We start from the raw sequence: 27,557 nt of genomic DNA on the forward strand, positions 1-27,557 counted from the left end.
AGGGCGACTGCGCCTGGTTCAGCCTGATTTACGGCTCTGCTGAAAACCGCTTTTCCCCGCAGCATCAGCGCCACCGGCAGCAGCAGCAGCAGGAGCAGGGACGGCAGCAACAAGTCAGGTAAGAGCTGTGCTCTGCGCCACTGCCTGGGAGCGAAGGGAGATCCGGGGGACGCCGTCGGGGCTGCAGCCTGGGGTGCGAGGGAGCTCTGCGGGGGTGGCTCCGGGTGCATTGGAGCAGGGCCACCGGGAGGCCAGCAGTCCCTGCCAAGCGCACCGGAGGAGGAGGAGGATCTCCAAGGAGGCAGGCTGCAGAATCCAGGCCCGATCCCGTCCAACTTTCCAGCACCGGCGCCACCTCGACGCAGCCCCGCGGGAAGGGGGCAAACGTTCCCACGCCTTGAGGAGTTCTCTGTGACGACTGCCCCGTCAGAGGACGCGGCGCACGCCTCATTGGCACGGCTGCACCGGCACTGGAAGGATTGGGCCCTCTGTGGCCAGCCAGGGCTCCAGGCAGATGCACTGCGCCGCTGCAGGGACGCTTGTCCCCAGCCTCTGCCTGCGAGCCAGCGTTCTCCATCCTCCCAAATGTCAACCCCCCCCCCCCCAGCATGCAGCCTGCTGCTCCTCCCTCCCTCCCCAACCCGCAGCATCCTCTTTGATCTTGCACGGGGAGAAAAGGTACCAAGAGAGTTGCCACCTCTCCTCCCCGCTGCGCATCGCCCGCGTGGCTTCCTTTCACCTTGCCGGGTTCTCCCCCCTCTCGCTGCGTGGGGTCGATCTGCCATCTAGGGATGGGCTGTGGGGCGGAGAGCGTCTCTCACTGGCTGCTGCCCAAACCTGTCTGATACAGACGCCCCGGACTGACCCGGATATGTCAGTAAGTAACGTGACGCGAGGAAAGGAAACCTCTCATGCGTTCAAGAGGGGATCTGGAGACGATCTGAAGCTTGTTTGGGGTCTGCCCTGCTGCCTTCAGTCGATCTCTGGCATTCTCTGCACTGCCTCGTTTTTAGGTGCTCAGTCCCTTTGCTTAGCTTGAATGAATGGGTTTTGTAGCTGAGCTGTTACAACTTGGCATCCCCCCCATCCCCAAAGGGTCTTGCAGCATATATATTGGGATAAGTTGGGACTCCGGTACTGGAATCTGATTGAAATGGTCGTCCAACTTCATTTCCAGGACTTGCCCGACACTTAGCTTCATTTGGATTTTCCAGTCTCTCCCATGACACTTGGTTTGCACATGCAAAAAGTACAAGCAAGCAAGCTCATCAAGGGTGCAAGCCAGTGTTCAGCCATTTCTGGCCAGGGGTAACAGAAGACAGTGCCTGTACCTTTAACCACTGTATAGAAGGGGGAATTTTGGCAGGTGCAGCTCAACATGGAAGGGTTTAAAAAGCTGCCGCTGCCAAAATTCCCCCTTCTATACATTGGCACTGTGTCCTCCATTGGTCACCCTGTTTCCTGCCAACACTGCATATACGCAACGGATCAAATGTGCACACCTGTGGGCTGGGCAGAAATTTAAGCACTTTTCAGTCCTGTTGATTTCAGTGGGAGGGGCTAAGGACATGCGTAACTCTCCCACTGAAATCAGTGGGACTTGAAAAGTGCTTTTGACTTTGCCTGAGTCATGCCTCAAATCCTGAAACAAAATCCCTGGTTGCACCTTGCCGTGATTGACTTGTTTAGCATGAAATCATTTTTATTATTTAAGCAATTTATATTCCTCCCTTGCAAAAGTCAGATTGGCTAACAATAGCAATCCTAAATCCTAAAACAGCAAAAGCTAATCTTGAACTGTGGTGGCTTGTGCAGAATCTGGAGAACCACCTTTATTAGTATTCATTAAACGGATATCTTGCTATTCCTTTGGAAAGCTCAGATGAGCTTCTGTGATGCTCTCATGCACTGACCAGGTGGAAACCTGCTTAGGTTCAACAATATAATAGCACCATGTAGCTACAGATAGTTCTTTAGGCCCAAATGTCCTTTAAAAAAGTGAACATGCTTCTAGTGCTCGTTACTGTAGAGAAGACCTACATGAGGCAATACATTGCTAAGAAACTAGGAAGAATTTCTGTGAGGGTTAGGATGGCTTGCCGTAACTCCTATCCAACACTGATTTAGCTCTCTTCCAGCAGTGTGTTGGAGAACATGCAGCTTCACTAATCTGTCAGTTTTTTTTGCATTTCTTCCTATCCTTCTTCTGTTGAAGTTATTTGACCATTTCAAAAAAGTACTCCATAAATGTTGTTACTTGACCAAGTACATACAGCAATACATGAAGCTGTCCTGACAATTATGCCCCAATCCTATGCACATTTACTTAGAGTTCAATGGAGCTTACTCTCCAGTAACGGTGGATAGGTCTGGCACTGTAGTCCACTTCCCACTATTGTTTACTTTGTCACAGTGGTGTACGAAGGTCATTTGGCATCTAGGGCTCATAAATTTTTGGCACCCTCCCCATGACAAAATTATTTTCAGTAATAGTCATGCTATGAAATGAATAATAATAATGACCAGAGAAGAAGTGCAGACAGTGAACTTTCTTTTATTGAACTTATATATACAGTCATGTGCCACTTAACAACAGGGATGCAGACTGTTATCCCTGTCATCAAGTGGGGCTTGACGCTATGCAAAGCCTCTGAAGGTGAGGGGAAGCTGGAATTGCATGAGAGACGTGACTTCCAGTTTCCTCTGAGAAACTGGAAATCATGTCTCTTGCATGATTGGGACATTCGGAGCCTATGCGAGGCTCAGAAAAGTCTCTGGAGAAGAGGGGAGCAGAGTTCCCCTCAAGCTTTGGTGACTTCGGGGGTGCAACCTCCTGGCCAGCAGTGGCCATTGCATTTGCAACCTGTCATTGGCCGGAAGGTCGCTAAGGGGTGCACACTTGTAATAGGTTTCACATATGTAGCAAACATTAGAGATTATAACCCAAAACAAAACAGGGAAAGAATATCTATCAAGATAATATGCCTTGGGCTTATGGTCTATCATACATACAAAGGCAATTTTGTTGTAATATAGAAGGCAAAATATACGTACATTTATGAAGAATACAGTTGGTTTTCTGGAATGCTTGCAACAAGCTATTTATTCCCTGTGGTAATGCCATTATAATCCACTTTTTGCTTCATAAGGCAGTTGTGTTTTCCTTTTCTGGTTTTTTGGCTATATCATTTGATAAAATAGTGATTTCAATGCTGTTTGTTTCGTTGCATTCTGCATGAAATTACACATCGAATGATACATGATGGTATTAATCAAAAATACCAAGATTTTAAAAATTGGGACATTGTTACCCCCATGCAGCTTGGCACCCTGGGCTCACGGCCCCCAGCCCCCCTTTTGTATTTCACTGCCTTTTCTTCTGTTGCCTTTTCCTGTTGCCTTTTCCAAGATACTGCATCCTCTTCCCCTTGACAACCCTAATTCTAACCCCCAATTCCCTAAAAAGTCCTATAACTGAATTATATTATTGGGCGGGGGAAGGAAGGAATGCATACTAATATTAAATCTATAACCCTAAAATCTGAATTTTCTGGCAGCAAAATTCAAAAGTGTGAAGTGTAAAAATCTAAACCCCTTGGCTAGGAGCAGACTTATTTATTTAAAATATTTATATCTTATCCTTCAGTCTTACTTCAAAGATGGCTAACCTCACAAAAATTTGAAATGATATTGAAATAACAAAAGACAGCAATTTAAAAAATACTAGTTTAAAATACTAAATACTAGCTGAGGGGGGATAGCAAATCACAAGCCAGCTTTGTCAAAGGCCTGCTGAAAAAAATGTGCTTTAGGACTACTAAGGACCCTGCCATTAAGGAGGGGCCACACAAATCTTCTGGGGTAGGAAATTCCATAGCCTAAGTGCTATAATAGAAATGGCCATCTCCTGTCCTTTTACTAACCATTCTGCTGATGATAGTAGGTCATGGAGCCAGGCCTCTTTCTATGATCTGAAGGCCACACTAGATGTGCACCTGTACATGAGCTTTAAGGGGCATGTTTATCACTGCACCACTTTTTAAAACAGACCTAATAGCCATGGTTTTATTTCCTTTCTTCTAGGATTTGGAAAGTAATGCAACAGAACGCTTTTGAAGAAAGCAGATACCCCTGGCAGGAGTCATTTGAAAATGTCAGTGTCTGCATGCCATTTCGTTGCCCCCGCTGTGGGGACCACACCAGATTCAGGACCCTGTCTTCCCTGAGAGCCCATCTAGAATACAACCACAGTTACGAAGAAAGAAGCCTCCTGACAAAATGCAACCTGTTTTCATCCCTCAGGGATGCAGACCTGATAGCTTCTTCAGAACCCCTGACACAGGGAATGCTTGGGGATAGCACCAATGTCATGAAACCAAAGCCGTCCTACCTAAGTTTCTGTGACACGGCACATGAGAATACAAAGAACAGGAAGCCATTGGAAGTGGAAGCTGAAAGGCCTGCATCTTTTGGATCCAATTACACATCAGGAGAGTCCATTGATGAGCCAATTTCTAAACCAGGGTTGGCAACAACAGACTCCAAGGGCTCATTTGAGGCCCATGTGAGGGAGAAGTTTAACCGAATGGTTGAAGCTGTCGATAAAACGATAGAGAAGAGGATTGATAAGCTTACCAGAGAGCTAGCCCAAAAGACTGCTGAACTCTTGGAAGTTCGAGCAGCTTTTGTGCAGCTTTCTCAGAAGAAACAGGAAGTTCAGAGGCGAGAGAGGGCCCTTAACAGGCAAGTGGATGTTGCTGTGGAGATGATCGCAGTGCTGAAGCAACGGCTTACCGAATCTGAGGAAGAGCTTCACAAGAAGGAAGAGTAAGTGGAAAAATGGTAGACACCAGATAACAGCATTTGATTTTTTTTCTTCTTCAATGCATCAGGAGTTTGTAGCTTGTTTGGATGGAAATAGGAAGACCCCTTGGTCCAGGTGTGGTACAGAGTCAGGTCAACACTCCTGTTTCTCCAGCTCATTAAAGTAGAGGCAGACAAATGAACTAGAGTAGCACTATCTCATACTTTTTATTGGGTTTATAGCATACTTTTCACCACTACTCTAGAGGTACAACTTCTAGCATTGGGCACTAGTAAAATGCCTGATGTATAATCCAGGCTTTCCATAGAATCCCACAAGTTCTGAAATTTGAAAAACCCTCCTGAAAAATCTTAGCTTTTGGGTCACAGAAGTCAAGTCTGTAGTTCTCATGAATCCAGAGAAAAATTTGAAAAATTAAGGTACTATATTATTATTATTATTATTATTATTATTATCAACAACAACAACAACAACAACAACAACAACAACAACAGTATTTATATACCGCTTTTCAACAAAAAGTTCACAAAGCAGTTTACAGAGAAAAATCAATTTGAAAAATTAAGGTACTATAACAGCCAGTATCTAGAAGGTTCCCCAAATTTTCCTTTCCAATTTCTAATTGCCCCCACCATTCCTGTCCCATCTCCTTTTTCTGTACTCTGTACCTTCTCTTCTTGTTGCTTTCCTTCCTTTTGAAAACATCCTGGATTTTGAGAACCACCAAATGTTGCAATAGGAATAAAATGATGTGACCTGAAAAATTGCATATGAATGTATACATATATAGTCTTCTGTGTGCACATGGGAACAGTGGAATAGGGGAGTGCCAGTGTGTCTGCAGAGCTCTTCACACTCAAGACTTCTGCGTTGACTTCTGTGAGCTGCAGAATGTTTGTTTGGTGTGCTCAGTGGTGATCTCCTGCCACCACATGAGTAGAGCATTCTTTGACGCAAAAGAGATTGAGGCAGTCCTTGGGTATATGGAGGTCCAAGCCACTTGGAACTGTGGCTCAAATTTAGTGTGTACAGATGATGTCTGTGCAACTGTCTGCCCATGCACTGTTTTTATCATCTGTTTTTCTCCTTTTTTTTTTACATCAGTGCCTTCTTTTCCTCCCATATTGCAGCCATGCAGAATGCACCTGTACTTCTGGAAGTGTACAGTTTCTGCCTACTGGTATAGATTCATTGACTTCCATAGAGAAGAAGGCATGTGTTTGGATACACTAATTCAGTGCTATGCATCATTCAGTCAGCAGCTGCTTTGTATGCACCTTTTTAAGGAACCATTTAATAAGAATGAAAATTTTATGCCCTGGTCAGTGTCATGCAGTGGGTTTATTTCTAAAGAAAAGTGCTGCTCTGTGAGTAAAGGTATTGCTTATGGGCTAAGACTGATCTTTTTGGCTTCACGATAGAGCAGTGGTGCCCAACCTGTCCTTGGAAGTCTGGGAAGCAGTAATTCCTTACAGGGGCAGGGAGAAGGCAGCGACATGATCAGCAGGTTCATGCTGCTGCCAGGGACAGAGGGGTTTTTTTCAACTTACCTGCCCCTGTAGGTAAGGGAGGGTGTGGGGAGCCTCACAGATGCCTTTGCAAGCCCTGTTAAAAATACCGATCAGAAACTACTTCCAGTTTTCAATCATGAAACTGGAAGTGGTTTCCGATAGTTACTTTTAATTTTCTAAGGTTTGGGGAGCTCTGCAGAGGTGTCTGCAGGGCTCCCACACCCCCTGACAGCCGGCACAAGGAGAGGTAAGTCAAAACACCACCACCCCCGTCCCTGGCAGTGGCATGATCCTAGGAAACGTGACGCTGCTGACCCCCTCCCTACCCCTTAAGAGGCCAGTAACAAGTGCTTCCCAGGCTGGTGGGTTGTGACCCTCCAGTTTGGGAACCACTGCAATTGAGGGTAAAAGGTCTTTCCTCTGAATACTCCTCTTCCCTAATTCAGTAGCAAGGCAAAGTTGCAAGCTAAACCTTATGGGATCATGGTATCTAGGAAGAAATCTTAATTTGATTTCCTGCAGGCATCTGTAGCAGGTTCCAAACTCACGTTGGCAGTTCCAACCCATCTAAAAATACTTTGATGTTGTAGTCATTAAAAATGTAGTAATTTTTGATATATTATTTATCCATGAACTACTTAAGGCTGCCTGCTCCCTGGTATTCCCATTGAAATCAGAGGAAGAAATTTGGAGTAAATTCTGTAAAGATTACAGCCCTGGTGTTCTTTAGTATTCTCCAACACTCTTCAGATAGTTCATAATACTCCAGCATGTTTTAATTAGAGGTATGCTGTGGCTGCTCCTAAAAAAATTGGCTAATGCACATCTCAAAAATTTAGGGTTGTGATCCTGAACATATTGACTAGAAAGTAAGGCTGCAATACTGTACCCACTTAGCTCGGAGTGAGTCCCATTGAAATAAGGTCTCATCACTGGTGAGAGGGCATAGCTGGTATCCTTCACCTAACACTAGTTAATGTTTCAGATGCTAGCCTCCAGACTGGTACTCTGACAGTCGTCCCCCCCCCCCCGTATATGCTGCATAAATGCTTTGCACATGACAAGAAGTAGGAAATGGAGTTGAGAAGAGTAGTATTGATCTTGTGTGCAGTCTTGCTAACAAGCCCATGCAAGCTTCTTCTACTACTACTCCCCCCATGTAGCCATAGCGGTCATTTGTAGCACAGTGATAGCCTGAAAGAAAGAGAAATCCACTCTTTCCCAGTGAACAGAGGTTTCCCATCATCTAGTGATAGTCCTTATTCTCCTTAGCTGACTGGGCAAGGGGACAAGTTTGCTCTTAGGCGACTCCTGAAGGCTGTTTCAAATTGCCAAAGAATCTCTTTGGTGAAGCTTGGCGCCTTTCCTTTTTTGTTGCAAAAGGAATTTTGCTCTGCTGTGCTTGCGGAGCAACAGGGCGCCATTTCAGCTGCCATAGGAGAACTCTCTATTTATGCAGCCCGCTCTAAAGTGGGAGAATGTTGTTCAGGCTGGTTCAGTCTACTTGTTTGTTTTGCTACATCACAACATATCAGGGGAAGGTCATAGCTGGGTGGTAGATGACTTGCTTTGGATGCAGAATGTTCCTGGTTCAGTCCCTGGCAGCTTCAGGGAGACACTCTCTGCTAGTCAGTGTGGCAGTGCTGAGCTAGATAGACCAGTGATCTGACTTAGTAGAATGGATGCATGGGTGCAATGGTACTGCCTACTCTGGCATGAGTTCCTTCTGGAGCTGGCTTGTTGACTCCTTCAAAGAAGCATCCAGCTCTGTGGCCACCATCACACCTTTGACCATCCTCATGCTGAAGTTGTTTTTCTAGGTTACCTCAATCAAAGACTACAGTGAGTAGATGAGTTTGGATCTGAGGAACAGGACTGCCATGCTTTTAATATTGTCCCTCTCAGGAGCTATGAGAACGGAAGTCAAAAGGGTTTCTCTTTCCAGGCTATGTTGCAAACTCCTGAAGCTGAAAAAATTGCATCTATGCACTATAAATATTGCTTATCCCCCTTGGCATTTGGTTACCTACCTTGTGCTTGCCAAGCACCACACTAGTGTTTAGGGACTGGCATCTGGGGAAAAAATCTATGGAGAATCCAGCCTTTGCTAGTAAGGGCTTGTTGTGCACATATGATGCCCCAGAATGCATTGCATACTAAAGCTGGAGCTGGGGTATTGTTCAACTGCATGCTTAAAAGAAAAGAAAGAGCGAGAGAGATGAAACCAATTACAGAAGAAAATGGTTAGCGTATAGATGCAATATAAAAATTTTTAAAAAGCCAACAGATTGCCTAAGCAGGGCTAATGTAAGGCAGGTTCTCTTGTTATTCTGGTCTCCTTTGTAGTACTTAACATTTCAGGTGTTGGACTTCAGATCTCTGCTCAGCCATGAGGCATCTTTGTTGATCTTGAGCCAGTCACTATCTCTCAGTCTAATCTTTCTCACAGGGTTGCTGTGAGGTCAAAAGGAGGGAAGGAACCATGTACACAAACCTGATCTCCTTGGAGGAATGGAATAAAAACGTGAAAAATAAATATCTTTTTAGAAGTGACAGATTCCAAGCGGTGTTAAGTCTGTTGTATCAAAAAGCAATAGTGTCTTGAACCTTGAAGAATATCAAATTTATTATAGCCTAAGCATTCATGGGCTTAAGTCAGCGAAGCTTATTCTATAATAAATGAGTTAGTCTTTAAAATACCACAAGACTCTTTAATGTTTGGGGATGGAACAAAGACTTTCCTCTATTATTCACATAGGACCTTCTATTCCTTTCCCAAGAGAGCTTTTCAGGGCCTGAGTACTCTTCCAGAAGAATAAAATCCACTTCAGTAAGTAGAGCTGCAGCATACGAATGTTATATGAAGGAAAACTGGATTTTAATCTTCTTCTTCAGTTGACTGTTAGATGGTTGAGGCTGCAATCCCAAACACACAAACCACTGAACTCGGTGGGGCTTATTTCTCAGTAGGCATGTATAGGATTGCACTGTAAGCCAGACACAACCCAGCAGCACAAGCTAACCCCCCCCCCCACACACACACAAAAATGCTCCAGTCCAGCCAAAGTTAGTCATAAATTCCACTGAAAGTAATTGGACAAGTTAATTGCAACAAATGGGTCCCAGTGCTCTGAGCTGAATACTCACTGCAGCCGGGAATGTTTTGCCATCAGAGGCACCAGTGTGTAGCTCAGAAGATTCCCAGGTTGAGGTTGTCAGTGTGATAGCTTTATCTAAAATCAATATATTATACCCATGTTTATTTTCCTTTGCAAATTGCAGTAATAGAATGAGCTTTACATCCTTATAGTCCAAGGATCAGTCTCTGGCAACTATTCTAAGGGAAAGGATCATGGCTGGGAAAGAGGGCTGGGAAAGAGCTCTCTTTGCTTGAGTCCCTAGAGAGCTGCTGTCTAAAGACAGTACTGGATTAGCAGGGCTGGCCTATTCATGAGGCTCACTGAGGTCTGAATCCTAACCAACTTTCCAGCACTGACACTGCTGTGCCAATGTGCTGCATCCTGCAGTTGGATGGCACTCATGGAGACCTCCTCCAAGTAAGGGAATGTTTGTTCCCTTACCTCAGAGCTGCAATGCCCTATGTTGGTGCCGGAAAGTAGGTTAGGGTTGCGCCCTGAGGCTGTCATCTCAGGTCTTAGATTAGCCAGAGTTGCTCACCTCTGTCTGCCCACTCACTTCCACTCCTGTTGAGCCATTAGATATTTGATTTTCTCTGTAAACCGCTTTGTGAACTTTTGTTGAAAAGCGGTATATAAATACTGTTGTTGTTGTTGTTCCTCACACTGCCTGGATTGGAGAAGGAAGAGGAGGCAGAAGAAGTGTGGAGGAGATGAAGGTGGTGGATTAGATGATATTGAGATGGTCTAGCCCACTGCTCTCCTCTTGGTCACACTTCCTCTGCCATCTCTTTCTTCTCCAATCCAAGGAATGGGAGGAAGAGAGGGTGGCACATCACCAGATAAGGGGGGAGTGGCATTTGGCATGCTGCCTAAGGTGCAGGAAGATCTTGGCCAGCCCTGGTTTAGTGGGATATAACTTTATCTGGGATGTGAATGGTCTAAATGCAGTCTTCTCCTCTGCCTGCATATTTCGTTTTTAAAGAATCAAACAGTTATCCTGCCTCTGGAAGGCTTATCCTGTCTACAGGAAGATTTGCCCCCACCTCCTCCACAGAGGGATGGAATCAAGCTCTGTTCATGTAAGAACAGAGCTGGGGCAGGCATAGCACAAAGGAGAAAGTGACATTGTCACCAAAGAAAGCCCTTTGATTTTTATTTCTAGAGGCATATTCCTGTCTGATGGAGGACAAGTTGCATCAGGGCTGTTCATATATAGTTGGCAACCTTCAGTCTCGAAAGACTATGGTATCGCGCTCTGAAAAGTGGTTCTGGAACAGCGTCTAGTGTGGCTGAAAAGGCCGATTCGGGAGTGACAATCCCTTCCACACTGGGAGCAAGTGCAGTCTGTCCCTGGCCTGTCTCACTGGCTATGGGCCTTCCTTCTTTGCCTCTTAGCCTCAGACTGTTGGCCAAGTGTCTCTTCAAACTGGGAAAGGCCATGTTGCACAGCCTGCCTCCAAGCGGGCCGCTCAGAGGCCAGGGTTTCCCACTTGTTGAGGTCCACTCCTAAGGCCTTCAGATCCCTCTTGCAGATGTCCTTGTATCGCAGCTGTGGTCTACCTGTAGGACGCTTTCCTTGCACGAGTTCTCCATAGAGGCTATGTGGCTATCATACGTGATGCCAGCAAGGTTACGGCTGCAGTGGCACGCAGTATCAGTAGTACAGGCAGGGCAATCTCGCAGGCTAGCATTCATTCTTTTCTGCTGCTCATTCAACAGAATAAGGGAAACCTACAGTGGAAATTCCAACCGAGCCATATTTCTGTCTTTGCAGAGAAGTCGTTACGTTTAATCACTTCCTGGAGGAGGCTGCCGAGAAGGAGGTGCGTGGCAAAGTCAGGCTCCAGCACTTCATTGAGAATCTGCTGCAGCGGGTCGATCTGGCTGAAAAACAGTTAGAGTATTATCAGAATCAGCAGATAATGGGCAACTACAGTGATGCCAACGAGCATGTGGTAAGCAGAAAACGGGCCGCGCTGTTCCTTACATTGCATTTCACCACCCCAGAAAAAAAGCAAGTGCTTTTGAATGTGAATGGATGTGACCAGAATGAATGGACAGTTTCTCCAGAGCATTGCGGCAGGCACTTAAACAAAAAAAGTGTGCTTCTTTGAGCTTGTGTTTTATTGATGTACTTAGCTTTTATTCTGCATAAGCAGTGGCTATGACCTTGGCAATTTAATAAGGAAATATGAGACATTATGGCTCATTTTTCTGTTACTCCTTCAAGGAGCTCAGTAGAGTATGTGGTGCTCTCCCCTCTCTGTCATTTTATTATGGCACTGACCTTGCAAGAGAGGTACAACAGGTGAGGCCCTGCTCTGGGTTGTATCTTTCAATCCAATGACATTATCAGTGGAAAGGAGCAGGACTTTTTCCTGTCATGGAATTCACTCTCTGGAGCTCTTGGTGAGAAAGAACTACCTGATGACCTCTCAGATGCCATGTGAAGACATTTTTGTTCCATAATGCATTCTCTGTCTCTTACTACGGCTTTGCTGGAAAGAGCACTAACTCTGGGGAAGCTGGTGCTGCTGTTCTTTTGGTGTTGCATCACTATTAAGGATGGTAATAATCAGTGCAGGTGCCCGGTTGCTGGGGCTTGGGACAGAGTCCTTCACTCCCCCCCCCCGTGGTATCCCTTCCCATCGCCTGATGGTGCTGTGGGCAGAAGCATTTCCACCATTAATGGTTGAATGGTTGGTCTGCCAGTGGACCCTCAGATCGGTGGGAACCCTCAGCAAGTGGCCAGCCTCACCGATCCCAACTGATTGTAACGTTGTTAAAACGGTTGAAGTGGTTTCAACAATGAGGTGGTGATCTGACTGTATGTGTTGATTACTTGGTCTCTTTGAGTACCAAGTAATCTGGGTAGAAAAGTGGCTGGAAATGCTGTTGAATAAATACATAAACACTTCCCAGCAAAGCAGGAGATTCGGCAGCCATGGTATCTCCCACTCATTTCCCCCCCTGGTCTCTTCTTCTACCCTGACCCACCTTCTGTAGTAAGGACTCTGGCTGAGGGAGGGGGCAGACCAAGGAAAATATTTGCAAGAGAAGCTGCATGCTCATCCTTCAGGGCATGTCATGGACTACCATGAATCTTTAGTTGCAACCTGGCAATCCTAGGTTCAGCTATCATTCATTTTTTCTGTCTCTCTATGATCCCCAGTTAAAATGCTTTTGCCAGTTTTGTGTAGGGCTTCAAAAACCAGCAAACTTGTTTGACCAGACAGAAAAGGGAATCTTGCAACACAAAAAAGTAACATGTGAGCCACAATAGCTCTATCATCCCTACTTTAACTCTGAACAGCTACCATGGGTTCACAGCTTGAAGTTCATTTGAAGCATCGAGTGCCCCTGTTAAGAGACATGTAGCAATAAACAAGAATAAACAAAGAAATGTGATAATTGAGGGTACAGCCTGTTCTGCCTGCTCTAGTTGCAAAGCTCCAAATGAGCCATGACTGCTAATTTGTTCTGGAGATGCAAAACAGCAAATGAAAAACTTGTCAACAGTAAATGCTCTGAAAGCTGTTGTTTGAAATAAGAAAGATGATACCTTTTTATTGACTTAGCTCTGCAACAATTTTACAAGGCAAGTTGGAAAATTAAAATTCATGACCCTGTGTAGACAAAGGACTCTGATAAGTAGACCTTAAGGTGCAACGGTTTGACATTTACTGCCAGTCAATATATTTTCTGTTATAATGTTTACAATACTGTGCTACAACGGTTCAGCACAGAAAAAGCATAGACAGATCAGGGGCCCTGCAGAGTCAGACCATAGCTAGAGGGTGGTGGGTGGCAGATAAGAGAGCTATAACTATGAAAAACTGAGCCTTTCAGGGCTAATCTCAAACATTCTGTGTAATGAGGTCTTTTGGTTTCATTTGAAGCAAAATGCTAGACTTTATGGCAATAAAGGAATGCTTGAAAGTATGCAGGTAATGCCTACTGAAATTTCAGAGAGGTAGCAGAAATAGATTTCTAGAAGTATTTGTATTTGTAGAGTGAGTTCATTGTGCTGTATGGTTCCTTGATCTTCCCCCAACCAGAATAAAGCATGCAACAACAGCAAACAATACAAAATAAATCCTGCAGAACACTGTCCTATGCGCCAGTTTGGATAATGTGTAAGGGCTGCAATATATATATTTTTAAACAACATCTCAGGGGACCTATTCCCACCCCCCGCTACAGCACAGGATTTAGGCTCACCTGTGCAGCCTCTGATATATCCTGGGTGCCAACAGGGGACCAGGCCAGCTGGGAAAGATAAGAAAAATTTTACTTATCTCTTTGGCTGTTGCCTGTGGGCCTGCTCACTTCAATGCCAGCTCTTTTGCTGGAGTAGATCTATTAGGCTGAAGGGTTGTGTCAGGCCTGGGATGGAGGTTTCAGATCTAGTAGATGTCACTGCCACCAAGATCTGCCCCTGTCCTGGGCCAATCATCATCTCGATCCACCCCCCAATCCTCTCCCACCAGCACCATGCCAATGGCCAGTGTGCATAGCACCACTGCTAGTGCACAGCCTCCCAGCCTTTGCACTGGCAGCAGCTCTCTGTAGAATGGTGGCTGCTTCGCTGGCAGACTTGCAATAAGCTGGCCAACATCGCGATCCAACAGCATACCTTGTGAAGAGGATCGAGCCCTTATAGCCCAATCCTAACGAGAATCAGGCTGGCATAAGGAGCCATTTACAGCAGTGGAAATGCTTTCTGCTGGCTGGCAGTGTTGCGCTGTGCATGATGCCACTGGCCATTTTCCATGTGCTGCTGCAAAAGGCGGCAGAGCCAGAAGATGCAGACTGGAACCCACTGTGCCCACAGGTTCAGATGAGCCACTGGTGGGGGCAGGGGGTGGGCAGAATAGGGCAGGGAGGAGGCGGATAGTGTGTGTTGGGGCAGGCAGGGATGGGTCTTGGCGGGGAGATCTCTGTCGATATCCTAACCCATGTTTGTCTCTGACACATCCCCTTTGCTCTACTCAAACTTGCATCAACTAAATAGCTGGCGCATGTTCTAGTAGACCCATTGGGGACCATGCAGGAACAGAGAAAGGTAAGTGAAACATACTTTTCCCTCTCTACCCCTGCATGGTCTCTGGCTGTCCACAGGATGCAGCAGTGCCCATGCCAGTGCTACTGCGCCCTGTGGGTAGCATTTAGATGAGATTGGGCTGTTAGTCAGTTTGAGCCAGTCTGGGCTTCGACTTCGGGTGTGTGAAAACACTCTTAAATTGCCAGTCACAAAATCAAGATATGTCTGGGGACAGGGATCTTGGCAACCTACTTTCCTTTGTCTGGTGGCAGGGTGTGTGATGCTTTGATTTTGTGGCTATAGAACTAACAAATATCTTTTTTATCTTCCGCAGTCCTTGTAAGATTTTAACTTATTAGCTGTTGATTTTTACTGCTGTTTTAATATTATGTAATTGTGATTGTTCTTTGTTTTATCTATAAACTCTGCCTTGAGAAATTTATGTGAAAGGAAGTGTATAAATAACGTAAGTAAACAAGTACATTAAAAAACTATTTAAAGAGAACATAGTCCTTAGAGATTACTATGGAGGATTAGCTGGTTTTTTCCCTCATCAATTTGAATAATGTGTGAACTTCTATATTTTCAGTTTACAGACATCTCATCCAGTAAGAAATCCAGATGCCTGTATGTATGTCATTTCGTATCCTTAATATAAAATAATTCTAATAGTGTGTTATTGGGGCAACTTAGGGATTCACCAGAAGGCCCTAGCTGATCCTCTGCCTTCTTCCAAGTCCTCAGGCAGAGAGGGGAAGAAGTGTACCCAGGGTCCTTCTCCTTTTTCTTCTAAGCCTTTCTGCTTCTCTGTGAGCCTCTCCGGCTCCTAGCCTGGTTGGCTTTTAAATGCCTGCCAGCAGGCTTGGCAATAGACCTACCTAGAGCCAGTGCCAGGTTGTTGGGGTTCTGAGCCAAATCTGTGTCCTGGGCCCCCTGTGGCATCCCCTGCCCACATGGTGGTACCTTGAGCATTGCCACCAGTCCTGAGGTTTCTGGGGGTTAGCCTGGAGAGGTGGACCCTCTGAAGGGCATGGGCCCTCAGTCAATTCCTGTCCTGGCTGGTCCAACATCACCCCTGTTCCTGCCCCCTCCCACCTCCCATCAAATGTCTTGGTGTTGCTATAAAAGGGAAAGTGTCCCTGTCAGCTGAGCGATGGAGCTGATCTCCTCTGCCTCCGTTAAGCAGCTGCTTCTCCTTTCTAGCCTTTTTGCTGAGGCAATGTTGGTATATCAAATTGAGAAGTATGTTTCTTCTTTAAGGGGAGCCAACAGGAAGGGCCTGTTCCACCAGCTTTGTTATGCAGCATCATTAGTTTGGGACAGGATTCTGGGCAGCTGCTAAAACTGTGCATCATTTATGTTCTCTTCACTGAGATTTTGTAAAAACTTACCAATCCTTCTTTCTCTCTCTCTCTCTCCCCCCTCCCCCTTTAGACGAGGAAATCAACATGTCTTTTATAACACCCCTGATCCAAAATCTCATTCTCTTCAGAAAGGACGGATGCACCTGAAGAAAGCCAAGGAGGACAAAATCGGTGCTCATCCAATTAAATTATTTTATGAACCTGTTGACTGCTCAAGGGAACTTTGGAGACTTCCAAAGAAAGGGGAAACCCCTAACGCTGCCCGAAAGGTTAACGCAAAATCAAAGATCAGTAAAAAAAGCAAACAGCTTTACTAAGAGTCAATATAGAATATATTATCTATCTAACCTAATCTATCTAGAAACACATAGCGCAAGAGCTGGCTTTGGGCTACAACAAAATAGATATGAAATCACATCCATTGCTTAATCACTGTCTCTTTCCCTATTCCTTTGGGGTATGACTTGATATATTTAACAGATTATATTAATACATAAATATAGAAAGCTAATTTAACTGCCTCATTTCCAGGACTTTGGTTGTAAACATGAGATGGCACTTTATTTTTGCAAGAACAGATTTTAGTTGAGTCTAGCATTTCACTATTAGAAAAACTATACTTGTAATATAACCACAAACCTTAGTTTGGACAAGTGGCTTCATCTTCTTTGCTGCTTAAATCCAGAGGAATTTCTTCTGTTGGCACCTTGATAAATTAACTCCACTTGGTTTATACTGGGAATGATTAGTGAGGAATAGAGTGATAGATATTTTGAGCCTAAGAGCCCAATCCTACTCCCCCTCCCCACTGCCGGAACTAGTGTTCTGAAAATGGGGAGCACTTTAAGGCCATTGTGAATGGTCTGCAGGCAGCAAGGCTGAAGCAGCCCCATGTATGGCAAGCTCCTTTCCTAGACCCGATGCCACCTGGGTCCATTCGGATCTGTGCCAGCAATTTCTCTGGCACAGGTCTGAGTAAACCCCTCTGCACTGTGGAGGCTTACCTTACAAATGTTCCCTTACCCGGAGGAGATGCAGGATGCAGCACAAGCAACTTTGGCAGATCTGCATTGGTGGTGGTGGGGAGGGACAGAAGCACAGGATTGAGTTGCCAGTGAACTCACAACTGAGGGTGTCTTGTTAATTTCAGGGCATAACAACATGATGGCATACACGAGTGGCTATGAGGGATGCTACTAGGTTATCATCTGCTCTGTTGCTGTCTTATCATTCCATCTTGGACATGTGATGGGGAGGGTCCATTTGAAGACAGCAGTAAGCTACATTTTCCCAGTGGCCAAGACAAGCAACTGGGACAATTGATCCTTGTAGTTGCCTGGGAGGTAAGCACAGGAACCAGTCCCTGCTGCTGGGAGAAGACTGTGTAGGGATACCCTTGAGCTGTACAGAGATAAATGGGAGGTTATCCATGTTGCCTTTGCTCAATGGATAGTTCAGGAGGAAGACTGGGTACTTACCCCTCATCTTCCTTTCTATAGAGCAGGGGTGGGCAAACTTTCAACTTTAGGGATCCTGGACCTTTAACAATCTCACAGATGACAAGCTGCACCTGCTGAAATTCTCTCTCCTACACAATTGTTAAAGGTCCAAGATACCTAAAGTTGAAAGTTTGCCCACCCCTGCATACAGCAATATGGTTGGTCCTATGGTGCCACTATGGTGCAGATAGTACTGCAGCAGCATACTAAAGTAACTACTCCTGTGCCTTGAGGGTGGTGCCAGTGTCAGGTTGTCCATGGGACAATGTCCTGCACTGGGTCCCCATGGAACCCCTACCCACTTCTTGATAGTGCATTGGGTGCTACAGCTGCCAGTAGTGTTGAGGGTTCAGTGGTTGGCCAGAGCAGACAAGTTCTCTGATTGGTGAGGGCCCCTGGCTAGCACCCAACCTGACCAACCCTGTTGCCACCTCTGCTTGAGGGCCAGTGCAAATGTAGCCGTGTATTTATTTTCATCCTTTCCACTCATGTCCCACCCTCTCTCCAAGGAGCTTGGGGCAGTATACAGGGGGATATCCTGTGTTATTCCTCTTGGTTGGGCCTGAGAGTGGTGGATCCAAGGTGGGCCCAGGGAGCTTCACAATTGAGGTGGAGATTTAAACTCAGCCCCCCCCCCCAATGACTGGTGTGTTGACCCAATCCTCACTCTTCCTGTGATCAGCATTTATCTGCAGGAGCAAATGCTGAACATGGGAAGAGGTCTTTCTGTGATTGGAACCCTGGAATGTCTCAAGGTTCAATCATAGGGTGAAATTATCCATGCATTCAGCATTTGCCCCAACAGACAAACAATGAACATGGGCAAGGCTAAGTGTCCCATTCCAGAGGATTCCCTCTACAGGAGAGTGACACCTGCATAGGGTGCCAACAGACTGTCTCTCTACACCCTTGAGCCACTCCTAAGTTGCTATTTTGCTATTCTAAATCTAAGCTTACATTCTCACTTTGCAGAATGCACTCTTTTTGGGAGCTGCTATAGAGTCAAATTCTGCCTCAGAGTCAAATTCTGTACCATAATGCCCAAAGGAATGGTCTCAGGGTACATAATATGATGCTGTGACCCTGCATTTCAGGGCTCAGCCTGCACAGTGCCTGGAGCCTCACAAAAGCTGTTTTTTAGCTTCCTGAAGGAAGAGCAGATATAAGGGGTGATAAGTTCAGGGTTCCAATCACAGGGAGAAACCCTCCCTGCATCCAGCATTTGTCATAGTTTGTTTATTTATATTTGTTTACTTGATGTTTAAACCATTTTTCAGGAAAATCAAAATGACGTACAAATAATTTGAAAACAATGAAGTGTAAAACTACCACAGTGTCTAAGAGTGGTGGCAGCAGTAAAAAGGGCAGCCATTTGTCAGCAGTGAAAACGTACAGTTCTAAAATGGAAGTGTCCAGAAGTCTTTACAAAATAAAAATGTTTTAAACTTTTTTCTGAAAAACCACAAGCAGAGGCTGGATGTAGGAGTGAGTTCTAAGCCACAGGGCCAGTACTGAAAAGGCCATCTCTTCGCCTCTGCAGCTACCTTGGTATTCTCCTGTCATGAGAGTCTCACTGCTCCTCAATGTCATCCCTGCTGTACCTATAAATAACAAGATATCACATGCATGTGTAATCAGACTTGAGCAACTCCTGTGAGATGTTAGGAGTCACAGGGAAGCATTGCCATCATCTGGCCAGCCTTGCCATCACTCTCATATCCATATGGCTCTTATTCTCTCTCCTAGATCCCCTCTAGAGTTCTATCTGGTTAAGTGACACCCACTCCATGCCTTTGAGGGGTTGTGGTTGGAACTACCACAGCACCCCTGCTGGATATTGATCCCAAACATTCTGCCAGCAAAGGGCAAGAGAGCTTGACCTCGGCAGCAGATCTGAAAGGCCAGGCAGGCTAATTGAGGAGTTGTTCCCTAAAGTGATTGTTCTCACTTCGAGGCAGCAAATCAGTGGAAGTATCCTTCCTCACCCACACCCCATGGATTAGGACCTGTTTAGCCAAGATAAAATGAGAAATAGGTTTGTGTCTCATTTCCTGGTGGCATCTGCATTTGGTGCTATTGTACAAAATCTTTTGCTTAGTCTTGTACAAAGTCTTTTGCTCAGTGACTTGTTCAGCGACCTTAGGTTTTGATGCTTAGAATAGCCACAAAATTCAATGGACATTTTTTAAGGTTTGAGATTGGCCATAGCCAGTCATCAACAAGCCCTTCCTAAGAGAACATATCCTCTCCTATTCAGAACAGCTGGCAAAAGATCCAAAATCTCAGCAAGCAGTCCTGAATATAATCCTGACACTTGAAATTATATTTCAAAGCCTTGTTCTGGCTTTTGAAGCACACTACAGAAGAAGAAAGTTAATAAATTGGGCTGCCAACTGCCTTATAACCAATTAGTTGATTAAATGGATTCAAGTGTTCATATTACCAAAATCTTAGTATAGGTCTGTTTTTGAGATATTGATGGAAATATGAGAAAGCTTACAATTAAGAAACAAAAGCCACTACTTTTTGTTGGATGAATCACATCCACCATCTTTGATCATCTTCCTATGACAATAACACACAAGAACCAAAGTAGCCTCAAAAAGAAAGGCATGTGTGCCCTTAATCAGCCTCACTAATAAAAATTTGTCCTCTCCTATTAAAGTTGTCCCTGTATACAAATAGTTAAAGCTTTTGTTGATTAATTTACCAATTAACTTGATTAAAGTTTGCAGTCCTAGTAACAAGATTCTGTATTGTATTAAAGCCAAAGGAGGGAAGTAAAGAGACTAATGCCATTTCAAATACTGTCATTTTCTATCTGTAGACTTCAGGAAGGTGATAGTTCTGTGGTGGTGAAGAGAGGCCAATTGGGAGACCTAGGAGAGATAAGGGAAAATATTTTCTTGTACCCCCTGTAAGTCTCCCAATTGCCAATGGGTCTCCTCATAGGGTCACATGTACCGGGTTGACCCAAGTAATTTTTCATCCTTGAGCCTCTTACAGAAATACTGCTCAATTTTTGGACATGTATTTTTAGGAAGTGGAATTAATGGTTATTGAATCTTGCTGGGGTTCACCAAGTTTAATGTGCTATATTTTTAGAGTTTATTTTTTATGTTTTCAGATGTTAAAATAGTATTGGACTGTGTTTTACATTTTTGCTGTTTTGCACTAATGATGTCCCTTCTCCACTGTCCCCTTAGATCCCATTATCACCCTATGGACATAAAAAGCTGCCTTCTCCTGAGTCAGATCAGTGGGTCATCATTGTCCCCACTGACCCTCAAGGAGTCTTTCTCAGCCCCCCCCCCCCGAAATTGTCAGGGATTAGAACCTGGGCCTTCTGCATACAGAGCACCTGCTCCACCATTGAGCTACAGACTCAGGCCCAAATCCTAACCAACTTTCCAGCATTGGCATAGCTGTGCCAATGGGATGTGTGCTGCATCGTGCAGTTGGATGCATTCACAGAGCTCTCCTCAAAGGAAGGGAATATTTGTTCCCTTACCTCAGAGCTGCATTGCCCTTACACCAGTGCTGGAAAGGGGGTTAGGATTGCACCCACAGATTACTAGTCATGAGCCTGATTCTATTCTTAAGTGCATTAACTGCAGCTGCAGACTAGGATTGGCCAATTTCTTGAGTTACAGGAGACAGGGGCCTATTCTCCCTAGCAAAGATGCTTGCGATTCATCCACCGTTATCGCATCCCAGTAGCTTGACTGATCAAGACATTGACTAGGAAGAGCTTCTCAGTGTAGAACATGGAGCCAGGAGATGGTCACAAACTGCTTCTTACCTTGAGAGATGTCGCCTGCCAAGGAAGAAGCTGCCACTGCGTATCCCATTCTGGAGAAGAGTGACAGGACAGAAACCTGGGTAAGGGCTGGATGCTGTATCTAAGCTGCCCATTGTCCATTCCTGATCCAGAAAGAGTTTTCTTTATGAACTGATCCTTAAGGAAACTGTCAGGGTTCCCCTCCTCCCACAGGTCCCCAACTTACCTAGGAAGAAGGCTTCTGGGCCAGAGAATCAGGGAGGAAGCCAGTGGAACATGAGGCCACCTCCCCACGCACCGCCTGGGTGCTCCTGTGGGTGGCAAAGTGCGGCAGAGGAACACTGTGTTCCGAACCCCCTGCTTCCCCCCCCCCCACCATGGAGGAGGGAGACAGAACGCAGGCTGTTCAGCTGCCAGGCAACCACCCCTCCCCTGTCACAGGGGAGGGGGAGCGCTCCCACACCCAGCCAGTTGGGACCTGACGTGCTGGGTGGGGCCCACGACTGAACCTCCCAACGTCATCTGCAGAGCTCAGGACCCAGGTGGGCAGGGCCAGCCCACCCCCCAGAGGCAGAGGCAAGCAGCCTCACCAGCCACCTCAGGAACAACCCTGGCAGCTCCAGTGAGAGGTGGGAGGGAGCCAGAGAGAGGAAGAGGAGGAGTTGTGTTAGTCCCAGGGGAGGGCAGACCTAGAGACACACCCTTTTTGTGCCACCCCATGAGGGAAGGGGAGGGGCCTGCCCTACATAAACCAGAAGTCCAGGGATGACAAGGCAGCTGGGAGAGCAGGCAGGAGGATGTGCTCACAGCAGTCCCTGCTCCTGACCCAGGCAAAAGCTGCCAACCTGAGAAGGGGGAGCCGCGTGACACAACCCCTTCCTTGCTTCTGGTGAACTAGTCTGAGACCTCCACAAGGGTCCCCTCGAAAAGGAAACGTCGTGCAGGCCAGCTGCCTCCCCTCCCCCCCCCAGGGAGGCCTCACACAAGCCAAGATAGTATCACAGTAGATCTGGGCAAATATTTTATTGGCTTAGATTAGAAAGACCAATGGGATTTGTGTGGCTGTCGGGCTTCAATGTTTCATTGAGTTGTGCCAGCTAGGAAGATTCTACTTTATCTCCATGTTCTTCTCCATTCCTTTTGGTGGATGTGTTTTGCTAATACTGATCTTCACATCCGGTTTACTGGTATCTAACATCCTAGTGATGTTACAGGCAAAACTAGTTTTCTCCAGAGAAGGGAAAAAAATCGCTGAACCACATCTATGTGTAACTTATTTTTAAATGCTCCTTTAAAAAGGTGTAAAATGTTTTTGTGTGAGGTGGTTTTACAGTAAGTGTATTTAAGACTTGTGGAAAATGTTATTGTTTTTTACAACAGTGAATATTTGATTTAAAAAAATCATTATGGCTGTGGCAATAAAAACAGGGTTTACAATATATTTAACAGACGTAAAATACAGGTACTGTAAGAGCATTAGCTGTTGTATAAATAACTCCAGATGGAATTTGGTGATAAATCAGTCTATTAAATTATTGTTTTTATTTATCTAATGTATGTGAAACAGTCTCTATGGCCAATTTTCACAATGCTGTTTTAGTTGGTAGTCCTATATTTAAAGGCTGGTTCACATATGCTTGTTCCTGTCATAAGAACATAAGAACAGCCCCACTGGATCAGGCCATAGGCCCATCTAGTCCAGCTTCCTGTATCTCACAGTGGCCCACCAAATGCCCCAGGGAGCACACCAGATAACAAGAGACCTGCATCCTGGTGCCCTCCCTTGCATCTGACATAGCCCATTTCTAAAATCAGGAGGTTGCACATACACATCATGTCTTGTAATCCGTAATGGATTTCATGACTGCAGTCAGGGAACGACTTGCATGTGTGGATTGGAAATCACAGATAAACTTTCAGGTTACTTCACACCAGCTTCATACCAATGCTTGTCCGTGGAATCAGTTCACACATTTAAGGTGGAACTGCACATATAAGGCATACCAAGCTGCCACTGAAAATGGCAGCCTTATGTTGAATTATCCTTCCACCTGCATAAGATATAGTACAACTACTGTCTTTGTATCCCAAACCAAGGCTGCCACTTTTGGCAGCAGCCCTGTATTCTTTCCAAGGTGCAGTTCTGCCCTCAGCAGCCTATAGCAAAGTATAAAGAAATCAAGTGGTGTGCATATATGTGTGAACCAGCCATACGTGGCAATGGAATTTTAGTATTTGTTAAGATATCTCATTTTTTATTCTGCTGTTACACATTATGTGCTGCTGAAAAGAAACGTCTTGCATGGTTTCTATTTCATGAGGTGCTATGTGACAGGTGATTTCATTTGTGACCCGCACAACCTCAAACAATTTGTTTCTTCTGCTTTGCACACAACAAAGGTGCTTTAGGGGGAAATGCAGCCCACATTCGAACACTGGAAGATTGTAAAAAAAAGTGAAGGGTGGAATGACATGCAGCTCTGTTGAGTTCCCCCCTTCCTGCCCATTATGTCTAGTTTGACTTACTGTATATCCCGGAACCATCAGAACATGTATTTCTGTACCACTGTTCCACATGGAGAGGGTAGAAAAATGTACAGTGTAATCACATGAGGATGTGAAGTATGTTGGTGAGAGCTTGTGTAAGCATAAGGCTTCTTCCCATGTTATGGTATAGCCAGGTACCAGAATTTCTGTACCTAGGCACACGTTTCCATGTGAATGACTCTACCTGGGTTTATGTTTATTGTTCAACAATCCATAAACATTGTACAGACGTTGTACCTGCATTGAATGAAATGTGGGAATAACCGCCCAGGTCCAGACTAGCTATGACTGTATCCAGGTACAAAGATGCACCCACGTACTTTTTAATGTGTGAATAGCAATATAGTAGCTGGTAACCTAATCCTATCACCTGCCAGCACAGAGACTGCAACACTGCATGCTATAGGGGGAGCATGATCAAATGGCCCAGGAGAGGTAAATACAGTACCTCGCTATAGGCCACCTGGCCTCCAATGGGTCTCCTTGGCCTTATACCAACTCTTTTGGTCCAAGGAAACTCCTGGGGGATGGGTCCAAACTGGGAAGGGGAGATAGGATCTCAGCACGCACTACTGCCACTGAGATCCTCCTCCCTCCCCCAAACCACTTCTGGCCCAGCCTACTACCTTCCCCAAACCACCCACAATCCTCACCTGAATCACCTCCTCTACCAACCTGCCAGTGGCAGCAGAGGATGGTAGGGGTTCAATAGGCCACTATTGCCCACGCACAGCCTCTGGGTGCGGTTGCCATGCTACTGATCCAGAATCACAAGATTCATCACTGTAAACCCATCATAGGATTGGGCCATAAAAGTGACTGGGCTATGTATCACAGTGTCAAATCTCACTTCTGCTATGAACTCAATGGAGATGGCCTTTAAGCAAGCACAGTCTCTCACCCTCAGCCCCTGTCTGCAATATCAGGACAATAATATTCATCTACCTTTTAAGGTTTGTTGTAAGGATTACAACATGATAGCATATTTGAAGCACTGTGAGCACCTGTAAGTGCTATAGAAAAGCTATATATAATGGTTTCTGGTTGTTGTTTTTTTACAGAAAGGGAGGATGAAACTTGAAACAGCTATTTTTGGCAACACTCCTTTGTAACATGTTGTTTATCTTAAATATAGTAATAAGTCATTTCTGTACTGAGCCAAGACGGAGGTGGCCTTTGCATTCTTAAATAGGTCAGTTACGCTTTGTAATGGCCATGAGTCACTAAAGACACACAGAAGACAATGATCGCATATGGATGGAATTGGTTTTCCATTTCATTTTAAGTTGCTGTTGTTAAGTAAAAGTGCTGAGGCTGCATGGATCATTTTTACCCGTGTCTTGAATCGATCAAGTCATCATGTACTGAATCAAATCAGTTACAAAGCAGTCGGAATGCACTATAACCCCAGAAAAAGACATTTTAGACTACTATTTTAAAAGATAAAACCTAATAAAGATTATATTTCTCAATCATTGTATGGGTGAGTTATGTCATGGTTCTGTGTAGCCCAGTAGTTTTTACTGGGCTACAGTAATGACACATACCCTAGTATGTAATGACACATACCCTAGCATGCTATTTGCTACCTGATTGCTAACACAGCAGTTTAATTTAGTGTTCCGCTATTCCAACAACAGTGGAGAAAGGATGGACCTGGCTGATTTAGAGCCCAATCCTATGTATGTTTACTCAGAAGTAAGTCCCATTAGAGTCAATGGGACTTACTCCCAGGAAAGTGTGGATAGGATTGGGCTGTTATTATCCTCCTCCCCTGCCTCTTCTCCTCTTGACACTCAATAGTGGTTCGTTCCTTCCCTGGTAGCATCTTGTTACTCTAGAGCAGTGTTTCTCAAACTGGGTTGGGGCCCACTAGGTGGGAAATGAGCCAATTTCAGGTGGGTCCCCATTCATTTCAATATTTTATTTTTAATATATTAGACTTGATGCTACCATAGCATGTGACTGCATTTGAGGAAATGTGACAGATCTGTAATTTTAACAGGCTACTATGTATATGCTTTTAACAATGATAGTACATGGGACTTACTCCTGGGTAAATGTGGGTAGGATTACAGCCTAGAATTGTTGAAAATTTTCCTGCTTGATGATGTCATTTCTGGTCATGACATCACTTCCAGCGGGTCCTGACAAATTCTCATTCTAAAAAGTGGGTCCCAGTGCTAAAAGTTTGAGAACCACTGCCCTAGAGGTATACCTGGGGCAAGTAACCTGTGTGGTGTGAACTGGGTTATTGAATGTACCACTGAGTTGCAGAAGGAGGGTTAGGAGGAGACAAATAAGCCAGGCCAGCCTACTCTCTGTGCCACTTACTCAGTAGTTTTGCTCTGCTTGCTGGCTTTCTACCCTCTGTGTACAGAAAATCCACACCCTTCCCTTTGTTGACAGATAGGCTAAGCCATGGCCAGCAATAGTAAGAAAAAATCTGGACAAAAGTACTGCATGTAACTGTGACTATAGGTAGTACTACTGAGGCTACCTGCACACTTAAAATAAACAATATACATGCACTTGCAAGAATCCAAGCCCAGCTGCAAGATTTAAAAATATATATATATATAAATTGAATACTGCATTTATTTAAGAACATAAGAAGAGCCCTGCTGGATCAGGGTGTATCATTTGGTGTATGATGACACACGTTTATTTCACAGAAGATTTATTGTTATTCTGTGCACCTCCCATCTATGTGCATGATGCTTTACAAAGTGAGAGAAGAAATATCCCTGTCTTTTAAAAGTTTGCAATCTAAAAATAGACATGAGAGAGGAGGGGGGCATGAAAGCAGGAATAAGCTAGGGAAGGGTATTGATTATTTCATGTATCTAAGCTTAGTTACAGATCTCAGCAAATTCTGAAAGTTGGAGGTTTATACAGCATCCTTCTGATAACTTCATACCAGGTAAGACACACATGTGGTGCCCAAGCATTCAGCTGTGCCTTTGAAAATGAAAATTAACACTGAAAGCGCAGTTAATACTTTATTTTTTTCCTATTTATAGACCCCAATGCACAATCAGCTGCCTGGCAAGGGGCATACAGGGGACCCAGTGCAGGTTTTTATGCCAGCACCCTGGTGCATAATAGTAATCATAGATATTTATTTATTTATACAGGTATTTATATACCGCTTTCCTTTGGTCGTCAGATTTCTCCTCAGACTTTAATCCAATGCGGTTTATCTAGGCAGGCTGTTCTAAACCCCCGTAGGGATTTTTACAATTGAACAGTTCTAGTCTTTCATAGAACTCGTTCCAGCTGAATTCCTTCCCAGTCTGGTCTCTCTCTGGCCCTTCGCCTCCCACCCTCCACTTGATGGCAACTCCTCTCTGCCACCGAGGGTCAGCTCATCAGTATATCAGCGTGTGGTCAGTTCTCGGGTACTTCCGGTTGTTTCGAACTGGCAGCCTCAGATCTTCAGGCACACAAGGCGGCAGCTCTACCAACTGAGCCAGACCTCCTGCCCTATTGTGTTCTAACGTTTCAATTGGGACTTGTAGGACTACCCACAAATGCAAAATCCAGGAGAGGCAAGCTTGGAACTGATGGTCTGCCTAAGCCCTAAAAGGGAAAGTGTGCACACAATATTTTCCCTTAAGGATCCCTTTCCCCAATTGGTACCAAATGGCTTGTTGAACACTGTGGAGTTTCTGCAGGGGACATAACACAAACTGCAGACAAAAACATTAAGCTGTGCTTGTACACAGGTGCACTTTGTGGATTGTGGCCTTTATCATAAATGAGGAACGACCATGAGGACACATCTGCATTACCGACATTTAGAAAGATCTGTGACATTTAATACGAAAAGGAGGAAAATTAACA

General features: G+C 45.0%; 1 protein-coding gene across 1 annotated transcript; it reads left to right on the top strand.

The window, feature by feature from the left end:
* Positions 1-71: 71 nt before the first annotated feature.
* On the top strand, positions 72-25,186 carry ZNF365 (zinc finger protein 365). Its single transcript, XM_066621600.1, has 5 exons — positions 72-118; positions 4,084-4,827; positions 11,251-11,431; positions 15,110-15,147; positions 15,955-25,186. Exons 2-5 carry the CDS (start codon positions 4,097-4,099, stop codon positions 16,199-16,201), a joined length of 1,197 nt encoding a protein of 398 aa, XP_066477697.1. The 5' UTR covers positions 72-118; positions 4,084-4,096; the 3' UTR covers positions 16,202-25,186.
* Positions 25,187-27,557: the final 2,371 nt, after the last annotated feature.

Source organism: Tiliqua scincoides, chromosome 3, assembly GCF_035046505.1.
Source record: "Tiliqua scincoides isolate rTilSci1 chromosome 3, rTilSci1.hap2, whole genome shotgun sequence".
Classification (NCBI taxonomy): domain Eukaryota; kingdom Metazoa; phylum Chordata; class Lepidosauria; order Squamata; family Scincidae; genus Tiliqua; species Tiliqua scincoides.

What these genes read in the sequence shown, in the direction of transcription:
- ZNF365 (XM_066621600.1), top strand. Translation starts at nt 4,097, where the DNA reads ATGCAACAGAACGCTTTTGAAGAAAGCAGATACCCCTGGCAGGAGTCA. An exon ending in GAGCTTCACAAGAAGGAAGA is followed by an intron (nt 4,828 to 11,250) that starts GTAAGTGGAAAA and finishes CTGTCTTTGCAG; the next exon opens with AGAAGTCGTTACGTTTAATC. An exon ending in GTGATGCCAACGAGCATGTG is followed by an intron (nt 11,432 to 15,109) that starts GTAAGCAGAAAA and finishes CTATATTTTCAG; the next exon opens with TTTACAGACATCTCATCCAG.